The sequence below is a fragment of the Plasmodium inui genome (assembly GCF_000524495.1).
Source record: "Plasmodium inui San Antonio 1 unplaced genomic scaffold supercont1.26, whole genome shotgun sequence".
NCBI classification, from domain to species: domain Eukaryota; phylum Apicomplexa; class Aconoidasida; order Haemosporida; family Plasmodiidae; genus Plasmodium; species Plasmodium inui.
The window spans coordinates 180264-199450 of NW_008481860.1; the positions used below are offsets into that span (position 1 = coordinate 180264).

At 38.4% G+C, this 19187-nt stretch overlaps 6 protein-coding genes across 6 annotated transcripts; 3 read left to right on the top strand and 3 right to left on the bottom strand.

Moving 5' to 3' along the window:
• Positions 1 to 364: 364 nt before the first annotated feature.
• On the bottom strand, positions 365 to 2056 carry C922_04627 (hypothetical protein; the record flags this gene model as incomplete). Its single annotated transcript, XM_008820206.1, has 2 exons — positions 365 to 501; positions 691 to 2056. The coding sequence occupies 2 exons, from the start codon at positions 2054 to 2056 to the stop codon at positions 365 to 367; spliced, it is 1503 nt and encodes a 500-aa protein (XP_008818428.1).
• A 2364-nt stretch (positions 2057 to 4420) lies between these two features.
• On the top strand, positions 4421 to 5029 carry C922_04628 (hypothetical protein; the record flags this gene model as incomplete). Its single annotated transcript, XM_008820207.1, has 1 exon — positions 4421 to 5029. The coding sequence occupies one exon, from the start codon at positions 4421 to 4423 to the stop codon at positions 5027 to 5029; it is 609 nt and encodes a 202-aa protein (XP_008818429.1).
• Positions 5030 to 5608: 579 nt separating this feature from the next.
• Positions 5609 to 7568, bottom strand: C922_04629 (hypothetical protein; the record flags this gene model as incomplete). The annotated part of the gene is made up of 2 exons (XM_008820208.1): positions 5609 to 5815; positions 6075 to 7568. 2 exons carry the CDS (start codon positions 7566 to 7568, stop codon positions 5609 to 5611), a joined length of 1701 nt encoding a protein of 566 aa, XP_008818430.1.
• Positions 7569 to 9516: 1948 nt separating this feature from the next.
• C922_04630 (hypothetical protein) lies at positions 9517 to 10149 on the bottom strand (the record flags this gene model as incomplete). The annotated part of the gene is made up of 1 exon (XM_008820209.1): positions 9517 to 10149. The coding sequence occupies one exon, from the start codon at positions 10147 to 10149 to the stop codon at positions 9517 to 9519; it is 633 nt and encodes a 210-aa protein (XP_008818431.1).
• Positions 10150 to 12461: 2312 nt separating this feature from the next.
• C922_04631 (hypothetical protein) lies at positions 12462 to 15854 on the top strand (the record flags this gene model as incomplete). Its single annotated transcript, XM_008820210.1, has 1 exon — positions 12462 to 15854. One exon carries the CDS (start codon positions 12462 to 12464, stop codon positions 15852 to 15854), a length of 3393 nt encoding a protein of 1130 aa, XP_008818432.1.
• A 480-nt stretch (positions 15855 to 16334) lies between these two features.
• On the top strand, positions 16335 to 17847 carry C922_04632 (hypothetical protein; the record flags this gene model as incomplete). Its single annotated transcript, XM_008820211.1, has 5 exons — positions 16335 to 16556; positions 16695 to 16874; positions 17047 to 17249; positions 17492 to 17588; positions 17719 to 17847. The coding sequence occupies 5 exons, from the start codon at positions 16335 to 16337 to the stop codon at positions 17845 to 17847; spliced, it is 831 nt and encodes a 276-aa protein (XP_008818433.1).
• Positions 17848 to 19187: the final 1340 nt, after the last annotated feature.

Sequence of the window (19187 nt, forward strand, 5' to 3'; positions counted from 1 at the left end):
AAATAAGAGAAAAAAATTAAAATGATAAAATGTTAAAGTTCCCTATTACGGGAGCATTTAAATTATGGTGCCCAATTCTTTTACCGCTAAAGCGATAAGAGGAGGGGAGTCCCCTCGCTTCTGTGATAGCGAGTATGCATAAGTACATGTTCCTTCGCGCGGGTACGTGCATACCGGTACATGCGCATAGGCACATATGAACGGTTAAAAATAGGCACACTTGCACACCCCCCCCTTCAGGGGCATATCCTTACACACACACCTTTATATGCCGCCTTTGCGCACACGCACGAGGCGCTTAAGTTACCAATTCCAACAGCTACTTAGCACTTCAAAAGTAAGTTCACCCCTCGCTCCAACTCAGCTAAATTCGAATACACTTAAAGAAATAAACAGACATGACTACAGTTATTAAACATAAAGAAATGACCAGCCCCGTGACGTAGACAAAGGCAAATTCGTGTTCCTCAAGCTTTATTTTCAAGTTCATTCCAAAAACTCCTGCAAAAGAAACGCAAAAAAAAAAAAAAGCGAGTAAAATGAGATAACTCGTTCGTCCTGAGCTATATGCGCGCAGTGGGTAGGCGACACTTTTCCATGCTCTCTACGTCGCTACGGCCTTACGCCCCATATGGGCGCGCAAAATTAAGGCAATTCCTCAAAAGGCGACCGAACCGCGCCATGATTAACCTGTTATGAGTGTTCCTATGCCGAAGCCGGAATTAATTAAACTGATGACTATGTCCATGCGTATCAAATTATTCCTAGAAAGAGACAAATCCGATGCCATTTTGTTCTCCAAGTTTTGCATTAACTCATATAAGTGCTTCACCTGATCGTGTATCTGATGAAGTTCCTGGTCAAAATATTCAAAGAGCATTTGCAGGTCCTGATTCGTTGACTCTTTATTGTCTTCCTCCCCATTAATAGGGTTAAAATAACACCTGGTTAATTCCATTTTTTTCAGGTCCGCATTATTTTCGGATATTTCGTGAAAAGCCTTAATGAAGGAATTCACTTTATTTATTAAAATATTGGTTGGTTCTTTTAAGTTATGCAAATTCGTCTGCACATCCTGATAATTGGTAACTTTTAAGGTAAATTTGATGTCTGCAAATTCTTTACTTAAGAGTTTCATTTCTGCATTTAAATGTTCAATGGCACTTGAAAAAACACATTCCAGGGCACTAAATTCAAAGGGTCTTTTCTCCATATTTTTGGTGTCAACTTTGTACAAATGGGTATATCTTTTGGAGACATTACATAGCTTCTTAATTAGATCATCTCGAATTAAATCTTCTTTTATCACTAGGAACACACTAGAGTGTAAAATGATGCATGTTAACGGGGGCAGGGATACGAGTATGGCATTTAACCGGGCTTCTATGCTGGCTATATTGTTATTTTCTGCGAGCAGTTGTTTGCAGTCTCGATAGTTTATCAATCCACTCTTCTGTTTTATATAATTTATATGGCAACATTGTTTCACTCTTTTCAAAAACTCCGTGCATAGATATTCCCTTATGAAGCACTTTCCACCAAAAATTTCTATTATGACGTGTCTTTTTAATTTGCTTAGCTGAATTAGATAATCGTTTTCGTGTAGTATTCCCTCCAGTTTAAGATTGGACTCCCTCTTCGTGGAATCCATGTTCAAGTTGTAGTTGAGGTTGTAATTACTGTTATAGTTGGCGCTGTCGTTGCCACTATGATTGTCGTAATTGCTATGACAGCTGGTGTTGTTGTTGGTGTTGCACAGCGAGTTACGTATCCTGGCTTTCAATTCCGTGTTGTCGTCATTCAGAGAATACATTTCCCTATTTGTAATTGTGGAGTTATTTACCGAGTTGTCCCTCCTCGAAAAAGTTTCCAGCTCATCCTTCTCTTTCTTATAACGGTTAATTATCTTCTTCTTCAGGCTGTATTCATACTTGTTTTTTTCGAAACTTGTCATGTTCACAATGTCATCATCGTCATTGAAATCTAGCTCGTCGCAGTCGTAGTTGCGCTTTAGGCATTGGCCGTTGTCCTTCAAAGCGAAGGATGCATAAGACATTTTGAAGGAAGCGAGAAGTGTGTACAGGGAAAAGTTGTAGAAAATTTCACTAAAATGGGACAAAAAAGCTACCCAGCGGGGAAAGAACAAGACGCATAGGAGAAGCAACAATGGAGAAGAAGAAAAAAGAAAAAAAAAAGAAAAAAAAAGAAAAAAAAATATTCTAAAGCATAATCTTAAAGGACGAGAATCTAGCCAAATGGGCTATAACAACATGATGAACAAATTGTGCACTCATGTGTATGCACATGCATGTACATGCTAGCGTGGCCCTAAGGTTCTTTCCCTTTCAGCGCACAGAAATGAGGAGGCTCCTCTAAGGTCAAAAAATCGGGCACGTCACAAAAAGCAGGCATGTCACGAACCTCACGGGAAGCTGGCATTCCACGAATATCACTAATTTTTGCATTTGTACACTACTTTAATGAAACGCGGTGGGTGGCCATATTCGTCAGGGTAACTAAAAGAGATAAATAACCCCAATAACCCAGATAAAGTGCCATGCAAAAACAATACATTTAATATGGAAAAAAAAAAAAGAAGAAACTAAGTCCTGTTTAGCAACATTCTAAAAAAGATTGCTTAAGTATATACACATCTGTAAATGCATATCTTTTTGCGTCACCCCAAGCGCCTTTTGGCATGTTCTCAAACTGTATGTGCGCGCAAGCAATTTTAACGTGTGCAATTACCAAGGTGGGCAAATGAGCAAACTGGGCTAGGAGGAAAATGTGTAAAATGTTCAGGTGCACAAGCGCGTAAACATACACATATAAAATGATAAGCAATGTTTCAGGTCATACGTGTAATACGCATGCACAAGTGTGAAGGGCATCAAAGAGAGCAACAGGAATATTGGGAATACGCGAATATGAAAAAAATGAGTAAAAGAGAAAAATTAAAAACTCTTCACTCCGCGCCCCATGTAAGCATGCAAGTGTTCTTCCAGCATGTCTGCAATTTGGTAATCCAAAACAATATGCACGGGCATCCGCGTGTTGGCTTCTACGAAGTTCCCCATTGTCATTTCACAAGTGTAATGTGCAACATGCCATTTACTTGCCACTTGTGCCTTGCCATGATTGCGCTGGCTACGCTTCGCTAAAAAGGATTAAACTTTTGCTGCTCCTTATGCGTGTGTGTAAATATCCATGTTGCCCAAATCTTTGCTGCGTTTTTTATTTTCCCTTCTTGCCATTACCAAAATGGTGATAATGTTTGCCACCCCCAAGATGAAAATAACTACATTTTAAAAGGGGATAAACAGCTACAAGAGCGCGACAGTGGATTTTTCTCAAAAGAATATGTTTTATTTATTTATTTTATTTATTCTAGTTACTTTATTTATTTATTTCATTTTTAAGGGTTACAAGAACTCGCATAGGGGTTACATGTGTTCATAATGGTGTATCCCTTAGGGTGTCACTGTTCCGGTAGGTGGACCATCCTTGGATCACGCACTTGCCGTTTTTTCCCTTTACCGTTTTGCTTCTTGCCAGTTTGATCAAGAAAAAGTCCCCCTTCTCCGCTTTGCATACATATGATTACGTCGGCGTAGCTTCTACAAAATGGTGTTTACCGTCACGTAAATTTTTCCGTGCGAAAAAAATGAAAAGTAACAAATGAAACGAAAAAAAAAAGGCAAACGTGACACCAAAACAGCCATGAAAAAAAAAGAGTCAACGTTGTAGGACCTTTACAAACGCTTATTTTGGTGAGGCCCCATTTAATGCTTTCCACTTCGGCTCATCTTTCATGAATGGTTTCGCCCTAGTTGTCGCCTACTCAAAAGAAGGAACATAAAAGTATCCTCAAATGTATACATATCTCACACGCAAATGTATGAAAAAGAAGAAAAAATATATATATTCCCTTTTGTGCGTCAAACAAAACCGTACTGCTTCTGCGCAGCGGACGGGAAATTCCAATGCAACATTAAGAAAATAAGAATAAATGAAACAAACCCATTTAACGTTCTGTATGCATATTTTCCAGATTAACAAAATAAAAAGACACTTTTTCTTTCATCCCCAGAAGGGTCCTTTCCCCGCACTTCATCATGAATAACGACTCTGGTGTTTCGTAATATTTGCCCATTTTGTAACTCACGTGAGGCATGCTCAATTGGGAATCTTTCCGACAATTGGTCTTCCAATATGTTCGTGTACATTCGCATCCAACTCGTCCATCGCGTAAGCAGCTAAGGGTTTTTGCACCTTCGCACAAGCACGCATGCATATGCACATATAAATATATATGCTTACATGCACCGCCACGACCCCTCCATATACATCATGTGCTCGCTGGGCGCATATAACCCTGTGCCTTTCACCCCTCGCTGGACCGAATAAACTCATGCGCAAAATGAAAAAATATAAAGGCTCCCTACTTACAGTACTGATAAGCAGCACAATCGGGTGGAACTTGAACAGGCTATATCGGCAAAACGAATTGAGTATGCATGGGGTTAGGAACAACCATGATATAATCGTAGTTAGACAAGTAAACATTTCTGATAAGAAGAGCCCAGACAAGCACCTCCACAGCGAAAACAACAAAAACAGCAAAAACAACAAAAACAACACAGCTACGAGCACCAAGGGAACCCCCCAGCCAGCCATTTTAAACGAAAAGGAGCTACTAAATTTGGTGCAGCATTTTAACGATATCAATAAAAAACACAAGGGATTCTGCGAAACAAGCATCTTTAAAAATTCCACCTTCTCAAAAACAAATAACGAACATAACGGTGAGGACAGTTTTAACACATACTTGATAATAGACAAATGGAAAAGAAAAAACGAATTTGAAAAGTCCAAAAAGGAGTTCGAAATTTTGTTTGCACAGAAAAATCACATATATGATAAAAAAATGGAGAATATTTATCTGAACTATGAAATGTATAATAATAATTACGAAACTGCCTCGGCACAAAATATTTTCCAGAAATTGTACTACTTTATTTTTGACTAGACGGATTCGCTTATCTGTGCAAAGCGAATTTTTGTTTACCTTGTGTGCTGCCTCGCTTTGTGACGAAATGCAGCCCCCTTTCTTAAGGCCACGCGTAACCAAGTAAGCTTTAAGCGAAGTGGTCACTTCGCCTTTTTGCCACGTCCACCCCTTCTCACTTCTTTCCGAGTTTGCCATTCTTAAAGCGAAGCAACTAAACATAATGCCATCGGTGAATAAAAACTAAAGCGCTACGCAGAAATGACACATTACACTGATGTGTAAAAGCCCTACTACTCATTTTGGTGCAGCGACAGGAAATTCAAAAAGGGGAAGAAAGGGCTGAATAACCCATTCGAACAATACAGAAAAATACGTTTTCTTATGCTTTAAAAGAAGAAACACAAGAAGTGATTAAAATGGGAAAAGCTAAAATGCCATGTACCTAAAGTGCCATAAAGGAGAACATAAATTCGTAAAGCTTTTGGGAAGTAAAAAAAAAAAAAAAAAAGGTTCTTCCCAATTTACCATTCGTCACGTGGGCATTTCTTATGCTGCCTGTTGGTACCTCCGCTTGGCAATCCCGTCCGGTACTCCCTTTCACGATTTGACAAAATACTTGGCGATGGCAGCATCAGATAAGAACGAATTGTGAGCTTCGCCATCCTGCGCAGGATCTACTTTAAATCTCAACAGGGCAGATGGAATCAGGTTGCAATCGCACAGCCTTTTCTGCGGGTCAAATTTACATATCCCCGGAGTTTCATAGATGAACCATTTCTTCGTCGCCACAGATGCCTTCAGGAACTAACAGGAGCAGTTAAGGAAAAGTGACACACGGAAATGTTGCATGAAATGGGGAAAGTCATACAATGCGTAGCTTCGTGAAAAGCGAAATGGAAAAATAGCCTAGGGAGAGGGGAAACTAACCAACAAATGGGACAGACATAAATGTAATTTTTTTTTTTTTTTTTTTTTTTGCCTCCTCCTTAATGGGTAGGCTAAAAAAGGAGTTTTCCCAATTTGTTTTTTCCCCATGTCGTGAGAACTTCCTTTTTTGGCTTACCTTTTTTATACTTTCATTCACCTCATGTATTGGCGTTCCAGCCGAAAAGGACATTTCAAGGACATAAGAATCAGGGAACAATATTTTCAAAACCGTCTTTGAATAAACCTTTCTGGTGGACAGTTTCTCCAACTCCAGTTTGGTCTTCGATTTGAAGGTGTGTTCTTTGAACAAGTTTCCAATATTGGGGATAAGAAATGCTAAATCTTCTGATCGCTCTTCCCTTTCCGAATCTGACGAATTATAGCTTTCACCTTTAGGTGCATTAGCCTGAAAGCGGTATATTTTGGGATTCAAGTCGACGGCCTGGTTCATCAGTTTCTCCATTTGCTGCTTCTTCTCGCGTAGAAGCTTGTCTATTTCTTCATCGCTTTTTATTCTGCCCTTCTTTAGGGTATCCACACAGACAATGTTCGATTTAAAGGGGTCAAAGGCAGCCTTGGGAGGACTATCAATTTTTATGGAATCCTTGGCGATATGTTGCAAAGTTTCATAAATGCATAGTAACAACAAAGTGTCTACTCTCTCCATCACGTAAAATACGTGCACTTCGACAAAGCCTATGGAGAGTAAAAAATTTCTGGCCTCTTGATGTATCAATATTTTGTTTTTCATTATATCATTGGTAGACTTCAAAATTCTTGTATTCATAGCATTTGGATTTATTAAAATATTTTTTACAATTCTGCACAAAATTGGAATGAGACTTTTTAAATCATTCATGTTAATTCTTTTCAGCTTCTCCGTTTCGTTAATGCTTTTGATTGTATCGGTTTTCTCCTCTGAATAACTACGGCAGGGGTAATTTTCATCATCATAGGACAAGTAAAAAATTTCCTCTTTGGGAATCTCTGTAACGTTACTTTCAATAATTTTCTCTAGTTTGTCCTTATCATATTTTATAAATGAACTTTTTATTCCTTCCCCATTTTCTGCCACTTTTACACTTCTGCTTGTTCCGCCTTTCCCTCTATCCACGTTTTTGTCATCCACATTGGTCGAACCTGATGTGCTAATTCTTCTGGTGCTTTGGTTCTTCAGTTCACAATCTTCTTGAAGTGCTTGGTGGCTATTCGCGCATTCATTCATGTCACCTTTCTTCAGCTTTTTATGCAAATTGCTTAAACTGTGTCGCTTATTTAAATTGTTAAAGTTGGATATTTCGTCACCATTTTGATGTCCTAACTCCCTGGGAGTCCTCTTTTCACTTGGTCCAATTTTTCCCAGGCCGTTTGGCAGATCATTATCACAATGTTTTGCACTTTTATCATCGTCCTTGGTAATCCCCAACTCGTTCTTAATTTCGTCGAGCAACCGTATGGGTATTTTTAGCTTATTCCATTCATCTTCCCTTAAATTCTTCAAACTTTCCAGGGAATCAAGCCAGTTATCTTCCACGATGATTTTGACAAATGGCTTCAGCTGCTCCGCGTCCTTCTTAATTTTCTGCCCCACACGTAGTAGCAATTTTACGACTTCGTTTTCTGAGTCCATTCTGGGCAGCCTCCGTTCAGCAACTCGGCAACCTGCCAGCTTGGCGGATATGCAACTTGCTAATTGGCTCTTTTGCTGCTTCCCAGTTTAGCCCACAAAAGAAACCCGTAGGCAGATCTCACTCACGACAGGCTAATCACATGAGCGCAGTGTTTTCCCCCGGTGCAGCTGCAAAGGATTTATACATACAGAATGGTATTAAATCCTCCCGTGAACTCTTATCGATAGTGTGAAAAATTCAGGGTAGTACTGCTACTTTTGCATGGATGTTAAAATTTTACACACGCACAGCACGTTTAACCAGTGAGCCTTTTATATCCCTTTTTGTCTAATTAGGATTCTTATTCTCCTTTCAGAGGGGAGGGAACAAAAAAGGTGTCAACGAAGCGTGGCACAACGTAAAACTAAGGACATAGATGTGAACACATGCCTATATTAGGCCACAATGATATATGCCCATGTTTCATATGAGTGTATCCTTATGCTTGTTTACGTCACTGCACAATTTTTCAACATCAGAAAGGTGCCTACTTCGTGGAGCACAAAAACCGTTTCGAAACGTAGGTGTATGAATTTTAGTTTTTTTTCTTTTTTTTTTTTAAATGCTGCCTCTCTTTTTGGTTATTCCTACTATTCGATGGAAATGCATTCCATAGGCGTAATAACACAATTTGTTGCGGTAAAATAGGTAAGTTTGCTTCTATTTTCTTTTTTTTTTTTTTTTTGGCACCTATGAAAAAATCAAGTTGATCTGTTTCTGGCAACTCTATGTCGATTTCCATAAAATGTATTTCTTTTTCAAATTTTTCTTTCCTTTCTCCGCTTAACCAATTTTGCGAATGGTATTTATAATTTATTTTCTTTTATATCGACCACATGGACTCTCTTTAATTACACATATGTCACAGATAACCTTGCGTATAAATACACAACCGCTAAGCGCTTTTACTTCTCCCTCATTCCGTGTGCTCATCCTGCCATTCTATAAAATTATGACCAATTTCTAGGTATTTAGCTCTAGAGAAAAAAAAAAAAAGAAAAAAAAAGAGAAGAAAAGGAAGAAAAGGAAGAAAAAAAATGAGAAGAAAAAAAAACCTTATGGCAACTAAAATGGCTTTATCTTCTCTCGCGCGAAATCCAATTGTTAAATTAACGCCAAAGTGAAAATCTTCCAAAAGGAAAAAATGGCCGATTTTTTTATGCTACAAAGTAGTCTGCCTAACTTTTCGAAAAAAGAGAGATGACCTTTCTTTTTTTTTTTGTTTGTGTATTTTTGCTTATTTTTTCAGCTTCACCATCTGATCCCCCAAATAGAAGCTCCCCGTTGTGCAAATTTCTCATATGTATTGTATAGTCCTTCGCGTGCTTCCTTTTACAGCTGCGTGCCACTTTCGAAAAAATAAGCAATTGCTTTCCGCACCCTCAAAATGGGGTATATTATTCCAATTTGTTATTTTTTTTTTTTTTATTTCTGGATACTTCAAAAGGTGTTTCCCCACCTCTCCTCCATTTGAAACTCCCGAATTGTTGCACCTACGCCCACATTTTCACCTCGAATTTTGCACACCTTAACATAATCGATATGTTTGACGTATGTAGAAGTCTAAATGGGCAGAAAAATACCCTTACGAATTTACGGATGGAGACAAACGCCACGCATATATTTTATGAACCCCCCAAAAGTTTGTAAAAAATGGCGAAAAAATAATTACACAGCTTCTCCTTAAAGCTTATCAATCATGTTGAGCTAAAAAAAACGTGTAATCAATAACTGTTACACCTGCTATTAAAAGGGATAGTAGTTTAATACACAGTAAAAAAGAAAAAAATAAATAAATAAAATAAAAAAAAAAAAAAAATAATGTACACTATAGTACAATTAACACATAAATACAAAATCATACGGAATCAAAATTGCCATTGGCATCGTCCCCAAGTAGGAGACAATTCACTGAATTTCGATTTTCTTTTTTTTCTCGGGAAGCCCCTCCTTCTTGGGAATGTCAATTTTTAACACCCCATCCTTAAAGGTGGCCTTAATATTGTCCTCGCACACATTTTCAGGGAGCAGAAAGGACCTATAAAAAGACGTCTGTGATCTTTCCTTGAGGTAATACCTCTGTTTATCATCCCTCGTCTCTTCTGTTTTTTGGAAGTCTCCACTAACTTCTAAATTTCTGTTATATAAATTAATCTGTACATTATCTTTGTTCAACCCAGGAACGTCTATTTTTATCTCAATTTCTCTGTCCTTATCAATGACATCCATTGGTGGCAGTTTTTTGAATCCTTCCATTGAAAGCAGTTGGGGCTTGGCAAAAAACATATCACTGCTTCTGGCATTTCCGAAATCATAGTCTAAGAGGGATCTCCTGCTGGGAAAATATTTCGAAAGCTCATCATTAAAATAATGAGTTTTCAGTGAATTCATCATTCTGCTCATGTCCTCGTGGTATCTGTCAATTCTGTTCATTTGCTCATTCATGCATTCGAAAAAATTATCGAAAATTCCGCCTTTGTCCATCGTCAGCCCATCCTTTCTCTTGTCTGCATCGGACTCGGTTATTTTGTCCATGACCATTTTTGCGCAAACAGGAGGGAAAGCGAGAAGGCATGCAATGTACGCACGTCGCAAAATAAAAATATATAAATAAATATATAATATATATATTTAATGTATATATTTATGTGGCTTTTTTTTTCTGCTGGTCAGTTGTCGGCGGGTTACTTCACAATATCCGCGATTGTAGAAGGCAACTCGCAAAGTGAGTGAACAGTTTGTGCATGTCACATGCTCGTATGCAAAAAATAAGAATGTTACCACTCTTTCGAGTCTTACCAGATGGGGAGGTTTAAAAAGAAAGGAGGTAAATTCTCAAATAACACAAAACAAAATGTGAATCAAAGTAAGGAATTAAAAGAAGGGGAAAAAATTTTCTCTACGTGAAAACTTAACAATTAAAAAAAAAAAAAAGTAAGAAACCATTCCTTATAAATGAATTTATTTTCGTAAATTTTGTTTTTAATTTTTTGCCCAAATTTTGCATTTACGGAATTCCGCAATTTTTGGTGCTTTTTTTTTTTTTTTTTTTTCCTTTTTCCAGCATGCATGGCCCCAAAAAGGAAGAAAAAACAATTTCTATGTGGAGTGGAAAGTATTGCCTACTTAAACTCGTCGTTTTTACAAATGGCCACAAAATGGCCGTTCCCTTAATGGATACATTCTGTGCATATGTCTCGCCTCGCGATCTTTCGTTCTACGACGCATGTATTGCCTCCAATTTGCAACTTACATTTGTGCAATATGATATGGAGGGGGGCATTTTTTCGCAATCTATCATAAATTCATATATACATATATATATGTATATACATATATATGCCTTTTCGCTTCCGTTTCCGCTGGGTGAGTATGTTTTCCTCACCAGACTAGTCCTCATTCTGTTCTTTCTTAGCTTCCCATGCAGCTTGCGCGTACTCATTTTTACGTACCCACTTTTTGTAAATTAAAAATAGCCCCATCATAGGCCCATGTAGAACACCACTGGTTGCATGCAAAGTTGACATGCGCTCAGGAAAAAAAAAAGTACCTGGAGCGAAAAAGACGTTTTTCGAAATAGTGCAGTGAGGATATTTCGAAAAAAAACGAATATCATGGGTGTGATGGATTTTGTCGTTCTACACGGTCATGCCATAGATATATAACGTCCTATTTGTTGCCCATGTTATGTATTGATCAGTGCATTAAAGGAAAAAAGAAAAAAAAAGGGAGGCGGCGGGGCACTGTTATTTTTGGCCCCATACTGCAAGCGATGCCATCGTCGGGATGAGTGTGCTCCGTATGTGCTAATATGCGATGACAGGACTGCACGATATCGCAGTAGCACGATAGCGCGACAACACAGTCTTTGCTTTTTTCTTTATCTTCCTCAAAAGGATCAATGAGAAAAGTTAAAAACTCTAAACCGCCTATATGTGTCCGTGGCAAAATGACCCCATTGAAAACATAACACAGGCTTAAGTGTGACAAGTTAATGCGTAAAGCTTACATGTATACATGTACCATCCCAAAATTGTAAGGAAATGTAAAAAATGGTACATTTCAAGAAGGCTCACGGGACAAAATATCCCTCGGCGCTATTTTTTCTACCCCCCTACCTCCGCTTTCAAAAAGTATATACAATAAGGCTGCTCATATAAAGAGAAAAAAAAAAAAAAAAAAAGAACACACACAGCAGTAAATCCAAAATGGCACAAAATTGAAACATTCAAATGGATGCAAATTGTAACACAGGTGCATACTATATGGGTCTCTCCTATTTTTTATTTTTATTTTTTTTTTTTTTTCCATTGGTAACTTTTTCATGTAGGAAAAGTTGCAATTCCGTGGCGGTTTAAGAATGTTTCCCTCTGCTCGAAAATTTTAAAATCTTCAAAGTAAAAATGTACTAATTTGAAATCTGGGCACAGGATGACATCTACTTTTCGTACCACGCTGCCGCGCGTTAGAGTTAATAATAAGGAGTGAGGATGGAGTGCCCCTCCTTTTATGTCTCACCAATATGACATCCCCTTTTAAAAAAAAAATCGCCCCATTATATATAATGCTCATCCCAATCCATGTATATAATATTGGCAACAGTTAATGCCCCCTCGCAACCCTCATTTTGTGCGTTCAAAAAAGAAAGATGTTTCAACGGGGCGGGAACTACAAGGAGCATCGTTACCGCGGATAAATTGTATGCCTAGTTTGTTCTCCACTAAGATGATGCGACAGGGACACACACATGCACTACTACCAAAAGGAAGTGCACCCATAGGCTCACCTCTACTTTTACCCCCACTGCTACCGCCAATGCCAAATCGATCGCTATCCCCACCCAGAGCAGTAACATGAATAGCACATTCTCGTCATGGGTAAAATGGGCACTCCTACTAGTAAGCACACTAACAATTGATGGAACAAAAATACATGTTAAGAGAAAAAAGATTCTGTTCCCCTCTTTTACACAAAATGGTTGGTCGAGAAGGGGCAGAGACAATCACTTTGCTTCACACACCTTGGTGCGCAGAGGCAAAGCTGCCTTTCACCTGTTCAAAAAGAAAGACACCCCGTTGAAGTTATCCCAAGAGGATAATATAGGTAAAGAAATTAGCTCCTTAAATTGCCTAAACGAATTGATAGAATCGGTGTTACATAAGAAATACGAATATAATAACAGCTTGAAGGAGCCCATTTTTACCATCTCCCATTTGGCTAGCCATTTTATGAAGAACTCGGTAAATTTACAAAATGTAGAATTCGATGAACAAAACAGGGATGAATATACCTATGAGAAAAATAGAATTGGCGACTTTCTCGAGGAGAACAACATACAGGTTCGTAACAATTTGGGACAGCTTGCGCAAGTCGGTATGAATGTTCCACCAAATAAAGTTCAATCCAGCGGGAGCATCAAAAAGGACGACACTCATCGCAGCGAAAATGGTGGTAACGAAAATGATCTCAACCATGAAAATAAAATCCTTTGCTTGATGGCGAAAAATAAAATTAAAAAGGAAGGCGTCATATGCAGCATACCCAGCTCGTACATAATTCACTTTGACTACATCGTGAAGCAAATTCAAAATTACGTGGACCTTTTTTCCAGCGCTTATAACGTAAACTATATAAAATACATTTTTAAAAACAACATGGAAGATGAGATAAAAGAGCTAACCCCCCTCACCATCTTACTGTATGATATTTATAAAAGGCACGTCCACTTTTTATCCTTCATGAAGTCACCACTTATCTTTTTAAAATTCTGGGACGTGAAATTAACATTGATAATAACATATATCCACTTCGTTTCGAAATATGTGACGATTCTGCTTCATGCATATAATTTTAACAACACCTTTTTTGTTCTCCTGAGGAATTATTTCGCCAACAGGGAGAAACCAAATGGGATAACTGGCAAAAATTCGACGCGCAAGGAGGACCAAAGGAATGATGGCCCAGGTGACAACACAGGTGACAACAAAGGTGATAACCGAAGTGATAATCCAGGTGACAACACAAGTCATAACGCAAGTGATAACCCAAGTGATAACCCAAGTGATAACCCAAACGATAACCCAAGTGATAACCCAAACGATAACCCAAGTGATAACCGAAGTAACCCCCCAAAGCATAGCCTCCCTTGTAACGCTAACACAGAAGAGAAACCACGCAAGCCACACCCCCCACACATAGACCAAACACACTGCGCTCTTACCAAAGAAACAAATGAGACACTTAAAGAGAAGACCAATTTTTTCTTCTATAAAAATTACCAACATTACGTAAACTATATTGTTAATAAAAAACCTCTGTCCCATTTGCCTCTACTCTTCTCAGACTCCTCTTTTCTTCTTTTCAACAACATGAATATGAAAAATATAATTTATTTTCGGAGGCAAATGCTCCATGAAATATTAAATTTACTTAAAGGTGACGAAAATGGAAACTCCAACTTTTTATTCATTGACAAAAATGCCATACACAGAATTTTATTCACTAACAATAAGCATTACCAACGCATTGGAAAATTGCTAGCCTGTGATGATAACCCCCTTTGCGAGGAAAAACGAGAATCTCGCCACGACGTTTCGCTTGACCACACAGCAGACGTTAACAAGTTGTATCACTTCGCTTTGCTCCTGGAGGAAGCCAACCCAAACAGACAAGGCAGCCACCCAAACGGAGGGCCAACGGCCAGCGCACCAAGTGATTCCCCCCGTGAGACTATCGAATCCATCGCGTACACTGAATCCCTATTCGAATCGTTGGACCATTTCGTCAATTACAACTTTCTGATGCGAATATATTCCTACGTTTCCTCGCATGTGATAAAAGTGAAGGGCAACGTAACCCTAAATGGGGAGCATTCAGCGGAGGAAGGAAAAAAAATAAATCAAATACATCAAATAAAACAAGGCGAAAATAACCCAAATCATAGCGACCACTATGAGCTGAAGGACAACGTCCTAAGCAGCAACGTTAAAATGGAAAAGGTGGAGAAGGCCATCCAGAAGCTCACCGTAGAGGAATGCGCAAAGCACGATTTTAACCAGTATGAGAAAGCCGAAAGGGAGGAAGAAAACAAATACATGTGCCTAATACCAATCATAGACATCTGTAACCACAGCAATTTTGCCACCAACTGTATTATAAAAAAGGAAATGAAAAAAAGTGAAGAAGGTGGGTTTCACATCGCGAGAGATTCCATGAGGGATTCCCACTCTGGGGATGGCCCGAATGGAACGAACCAAATGAAGGACATTTTAAAGGAGACCCACATTGAGTGTATATCAAAAGAAGCCATTCATAGGGAAGAGAAACTACCAATTAGTAATTTAGATAATGTCCAATTAATCAGCTCAAAAGATATAGACAGAGGAGAAGAAATCACCATAAGTTACGGCAACCTGAGCAATGACCTTCTACTCCTAGAATACGGATTTATTTATAAGCAGAACACAAAAGTGTACTTCCATTTTGATGTGAAAATTGTAAGAGAAATAATTATACAAATATTAGGGTTTGATAAGTTACCCCTAACAATGTTAGAAAGTCTACCACAGGTTAAGGTGGATTTATTTATAAAGCTTCATGTCATCCAGAACAATCAGAATCTGTATGAACGATTTGATGTCAACAGCATGGAGAGCGCAAAAATTACGAGAAAAAAAAAAGAAATACTAAACGATTATGTAAGAAAAAATAAATATTTCAACGAGTACAACATCTTTACCATGAAAGATCGCATTAACAAATTCTACATCGAAGAAAAACTCCAACATTCGCATAAGAAAAATTACCTTTACATAGGCACAGAATTTATTGTAGACCCGATCCTACTAGCCACAATCCGAGTTATCATATATGACGACTTAGACCACCTCGCCAAGGTAAAGGTAACCGACTTGGGGAAATGGGAACATCACTTGTCACCCCTATCCGAAGTAGTTGTGTTGCAAATTTTAATCAAATTAATCGATGAAATTATATATGAACAATTCTACCATTTTAATTATGAAGAAATATTAAAGAAGGGAAACGTCCGATACGCCGATTTGAAATTTTTGCAGAATAAATTTCTCCAAAAAGATTTGTTCGACTCGGAGAAATCCATAGACGTATCGCACAGTAACAACTTTAAAATCGTTATTTATAATATTATGAAGCTGAAGGAGCTGCAAAATGCGAAGCGAAAGCTTACAGAAAAGTTGAAGCAAATGAAGGGGCTCATAAAGGTTTAATTGTGAGGATTATACGAAGGAGTAAATAATAATACAACAAAATAAAATGGAAGAATAAAGTGCGGTGCCAAAGTGTAAGGCTTCCTGGATATTCCCAACCTGTGTAGTAATATACCCACCGTGTGCGCTCCACGCAGGGGTACTCTATGATACATTTTGCGCGAGCCACAAAATTTAAAAACTACTTTCTTGGGAAGAAACCTGTCGTATTATGGGGCTGTCCCACGCTGTTCCTTTGATTCAGTTTTAATTACCTCTTTAACAATTTTTCTTTTCTACCAAGGGTATATTTTTTTTTTTTTTTGTTTACCTCATGGATGAGGAATGGATTTCCCGAGGTTGCTGTTAGTTTTCTGCAAATATGTGCATTTTCACACGGTCGCTCGATTTATAGCGTTAACTTCGTTTCTTCCTTTTTTTTGCGATTTTTTTACTTTCCCCATTTTTCCCTCTCTTTTGTGCAACTCCCCCCTGCAAACTATGATAAATGACATTATTTTAGTCGATAGGGAACATATAAAAACCCCGAGCGAAGAAAAAAATGTCGCGAAAGATGACGAAGCGAAATTGAGAATATACGGCTGTCAGTTGATACAGGAGGCTGGTATCCTTTTAAAGAGGAAAGCTGTGACAGTGGCCACTGCCCAAGTTTTGTTCCACCGCTTTTACTTTAAAAAGTCCTTAACTGATTTTGACGTTAAGGTTAAGTTTGCCCCCAAGTGGGTTCCCACTTATATACATGCGCATAGGGACAGGCAACTCGTTTGTTTCTCCACACATGTAGAAGTATCGGTTATGCCCCCCACCTGTCCATCCCGACGAACCTTCGTTCTCTTGCAGATTATCGCGCCCTCATCGCTATACTTAGCTTGCAAGCTGGAAGAAGACTTTTGCCGTGTGTACAAAATAATCAGTGCCTTTTATTTCCTGTACAAATATGAGGACTTAAAAAACAGGCACTACTATTTCAACGCGAAAAACGTCAAGGTGCAGCATTTCCGTATAGACACAGAATCGATGGTAACGCCATGCTCTTGTACGGCTAAATTGTGCTTTTCGAGTGACGTGCGTTGGATATGTGTGCGTGCATAAGGAAGATGCTTAGCTGTGTAAATGCTTATATGTGTAAATGCCTAGCTGCACAACTGTTTAGCTATTAAAATACTTGCCCACGCGTTACCCTCATTCCTAGGAATACAAAAACATGAAAGTCGAAGTTTTCACTTATGAACTTTTGATTTTAAAAGAGATGGGATTTTTGGTTCACAAAATAAATCAGCACCCCCACTTATTTCTCCTTCCCTATGTACATTCCCTCTTTAACAATTTAAATAAATTTGATGAGGACTTGACGAAAAAGCTGGCCCAAATTTCGTGGGGCTTTTTAAATGACAGGTTAAAGGTTTTTTCTTTTTTTCTTTCCCTTTTTGCAGAAGACAAACAGAACGAACTATATTTTTTCATCCGTTTTTACCCCTCCTGTTTTATATTGTGACACATACCTTGTTCTATGCGTAGCATCACCTCGCTAGCATATCGGCGTGTACATCGCACAGTTCTGTGGCTCCCTACATTACTACGTTTGATATGAGCACACCTTTGCCGTACATGATTATTGCCCCTTTTCATTCCTTCAGCATGCGAACAACCCTGTGCTGCGAGTACCAACCGCGATGCATCGCAGTCGCGAGCATTTTCCTGGCCGCACACAAGTTGAACATTCCGCTAATTCGAGTACGCCTCGACGTTACACACACATGAGAGCGTGTTTACATGAAGGTGCTTGCACATACCTGCGTTTGCCTAACCCCACGAAGCTGGCATTCAAGTTGTTACTCCCTGCACACATCCTTTTTCTCTTCAGAGCACCAACTGGTTTGCACTCTTTGACGTTGCATATGAAGACATAAAAAAGATATGCATCAAAATTTTGCATCTCTACAAAATAGGTACCGCCCCTCGCATGTACACCTGCTTATTCATTAACAGTTAAACTAGGCACCATTTTCCCCACGTGTAACCTTTCATATATCTCCCACCCCCCTTTGTGCCTTTAACAGGACGTTGCCATTATATAGACGTTTTGAAAAAGGAAAAATAGACATAGCACATTTGAATCGACATGGAAAAGCGCGAAGTGTTTTTAAAATCGGACGGGGAAAGACATAACCGTGTACGTACATGCACATGTGCACGATTGTGTTTCACTTTATTTTTTCTTTTTCGTACCCCTCTAATCTTTGTTTTTGTTTTTTTCTCGTTTTTGTTTCTTTCTCGTTTTTGTATTTTTCCTTTTTTTTGCCAACATGGGTTATTAATAATACCAAAAATAAGATTGCGCCTCCTTTTCCGTTCATTTGCGTGTTCTCCGACAAGCATCATCCTGATGGACATTTAAACATTACATGTTATTAATTTTGATTAAGATCTGTCACAGTTTCATAAATATGCAATTCGAATGGGTGTTGGGTGTGCATCGGAGGAGGAGCAGGTACGCACGAATACACATTCAAATATATAATCAATTATACACACATTGCACAAACTGTGGGCACCAAATGATCGTAACAACAATTATACAAAAGTTCGAACAATGTGCGGAAGCCCACTTCTCCCCCCTTTGAGTACAATTTGAAAACCATTTTATGAGAATTTTTTTCGTCAGTTTCCTAAGTTTACTTCATCTTAAACTCACGCTCAACTGAGCAATATTTGAGTTCAATGATTCTACTCAGGACTCGTGGGCACATCGTACTTTTGCAATTCATCATTCGTAAAAAATTTCTCTTTTAGTGGTTGACTAAATTGATTTCCAAAAGGGGGCCCTCCAGTGGGTTGGCTTGCGTAAAAAAGGGGCAGGCTACTAGAGCAATAGCACCGCTCTGCATAAGATATTGGCATAATTGGCCAAGTTGCTTGTGTCGAAAATGTACTTACAGATAATGTATACAAAAATTCGTACATATAAAAGAATATACATTTCGTAAGTTTCCTTTAGGGGGCATACATTACAAGTTAGTACGATATATTATCCCCCTCTCTGCGAAGGAACTTTTCTTAATTGTATCAATTTACGAACGAATAAAATTGTGGCCGTATTTTTTCGACCTCACAAAATGTAAGTACTAATCAGAGCACGCAACGTTGAAAACCCTTAAACTGGGCGACATCAAAAATGGAATAAATGAAAAAAATATGCTATGAGAAAAATATTTACAAAATGTATGTGAAACGTACGCCAAAAGGAGAGGAAGCATTAAATTTTATTCATATTTTGATGTTCTTCCTCCTTAAAATGAATAAAAATGTAAAATTATATTTTTTGAAATTGTT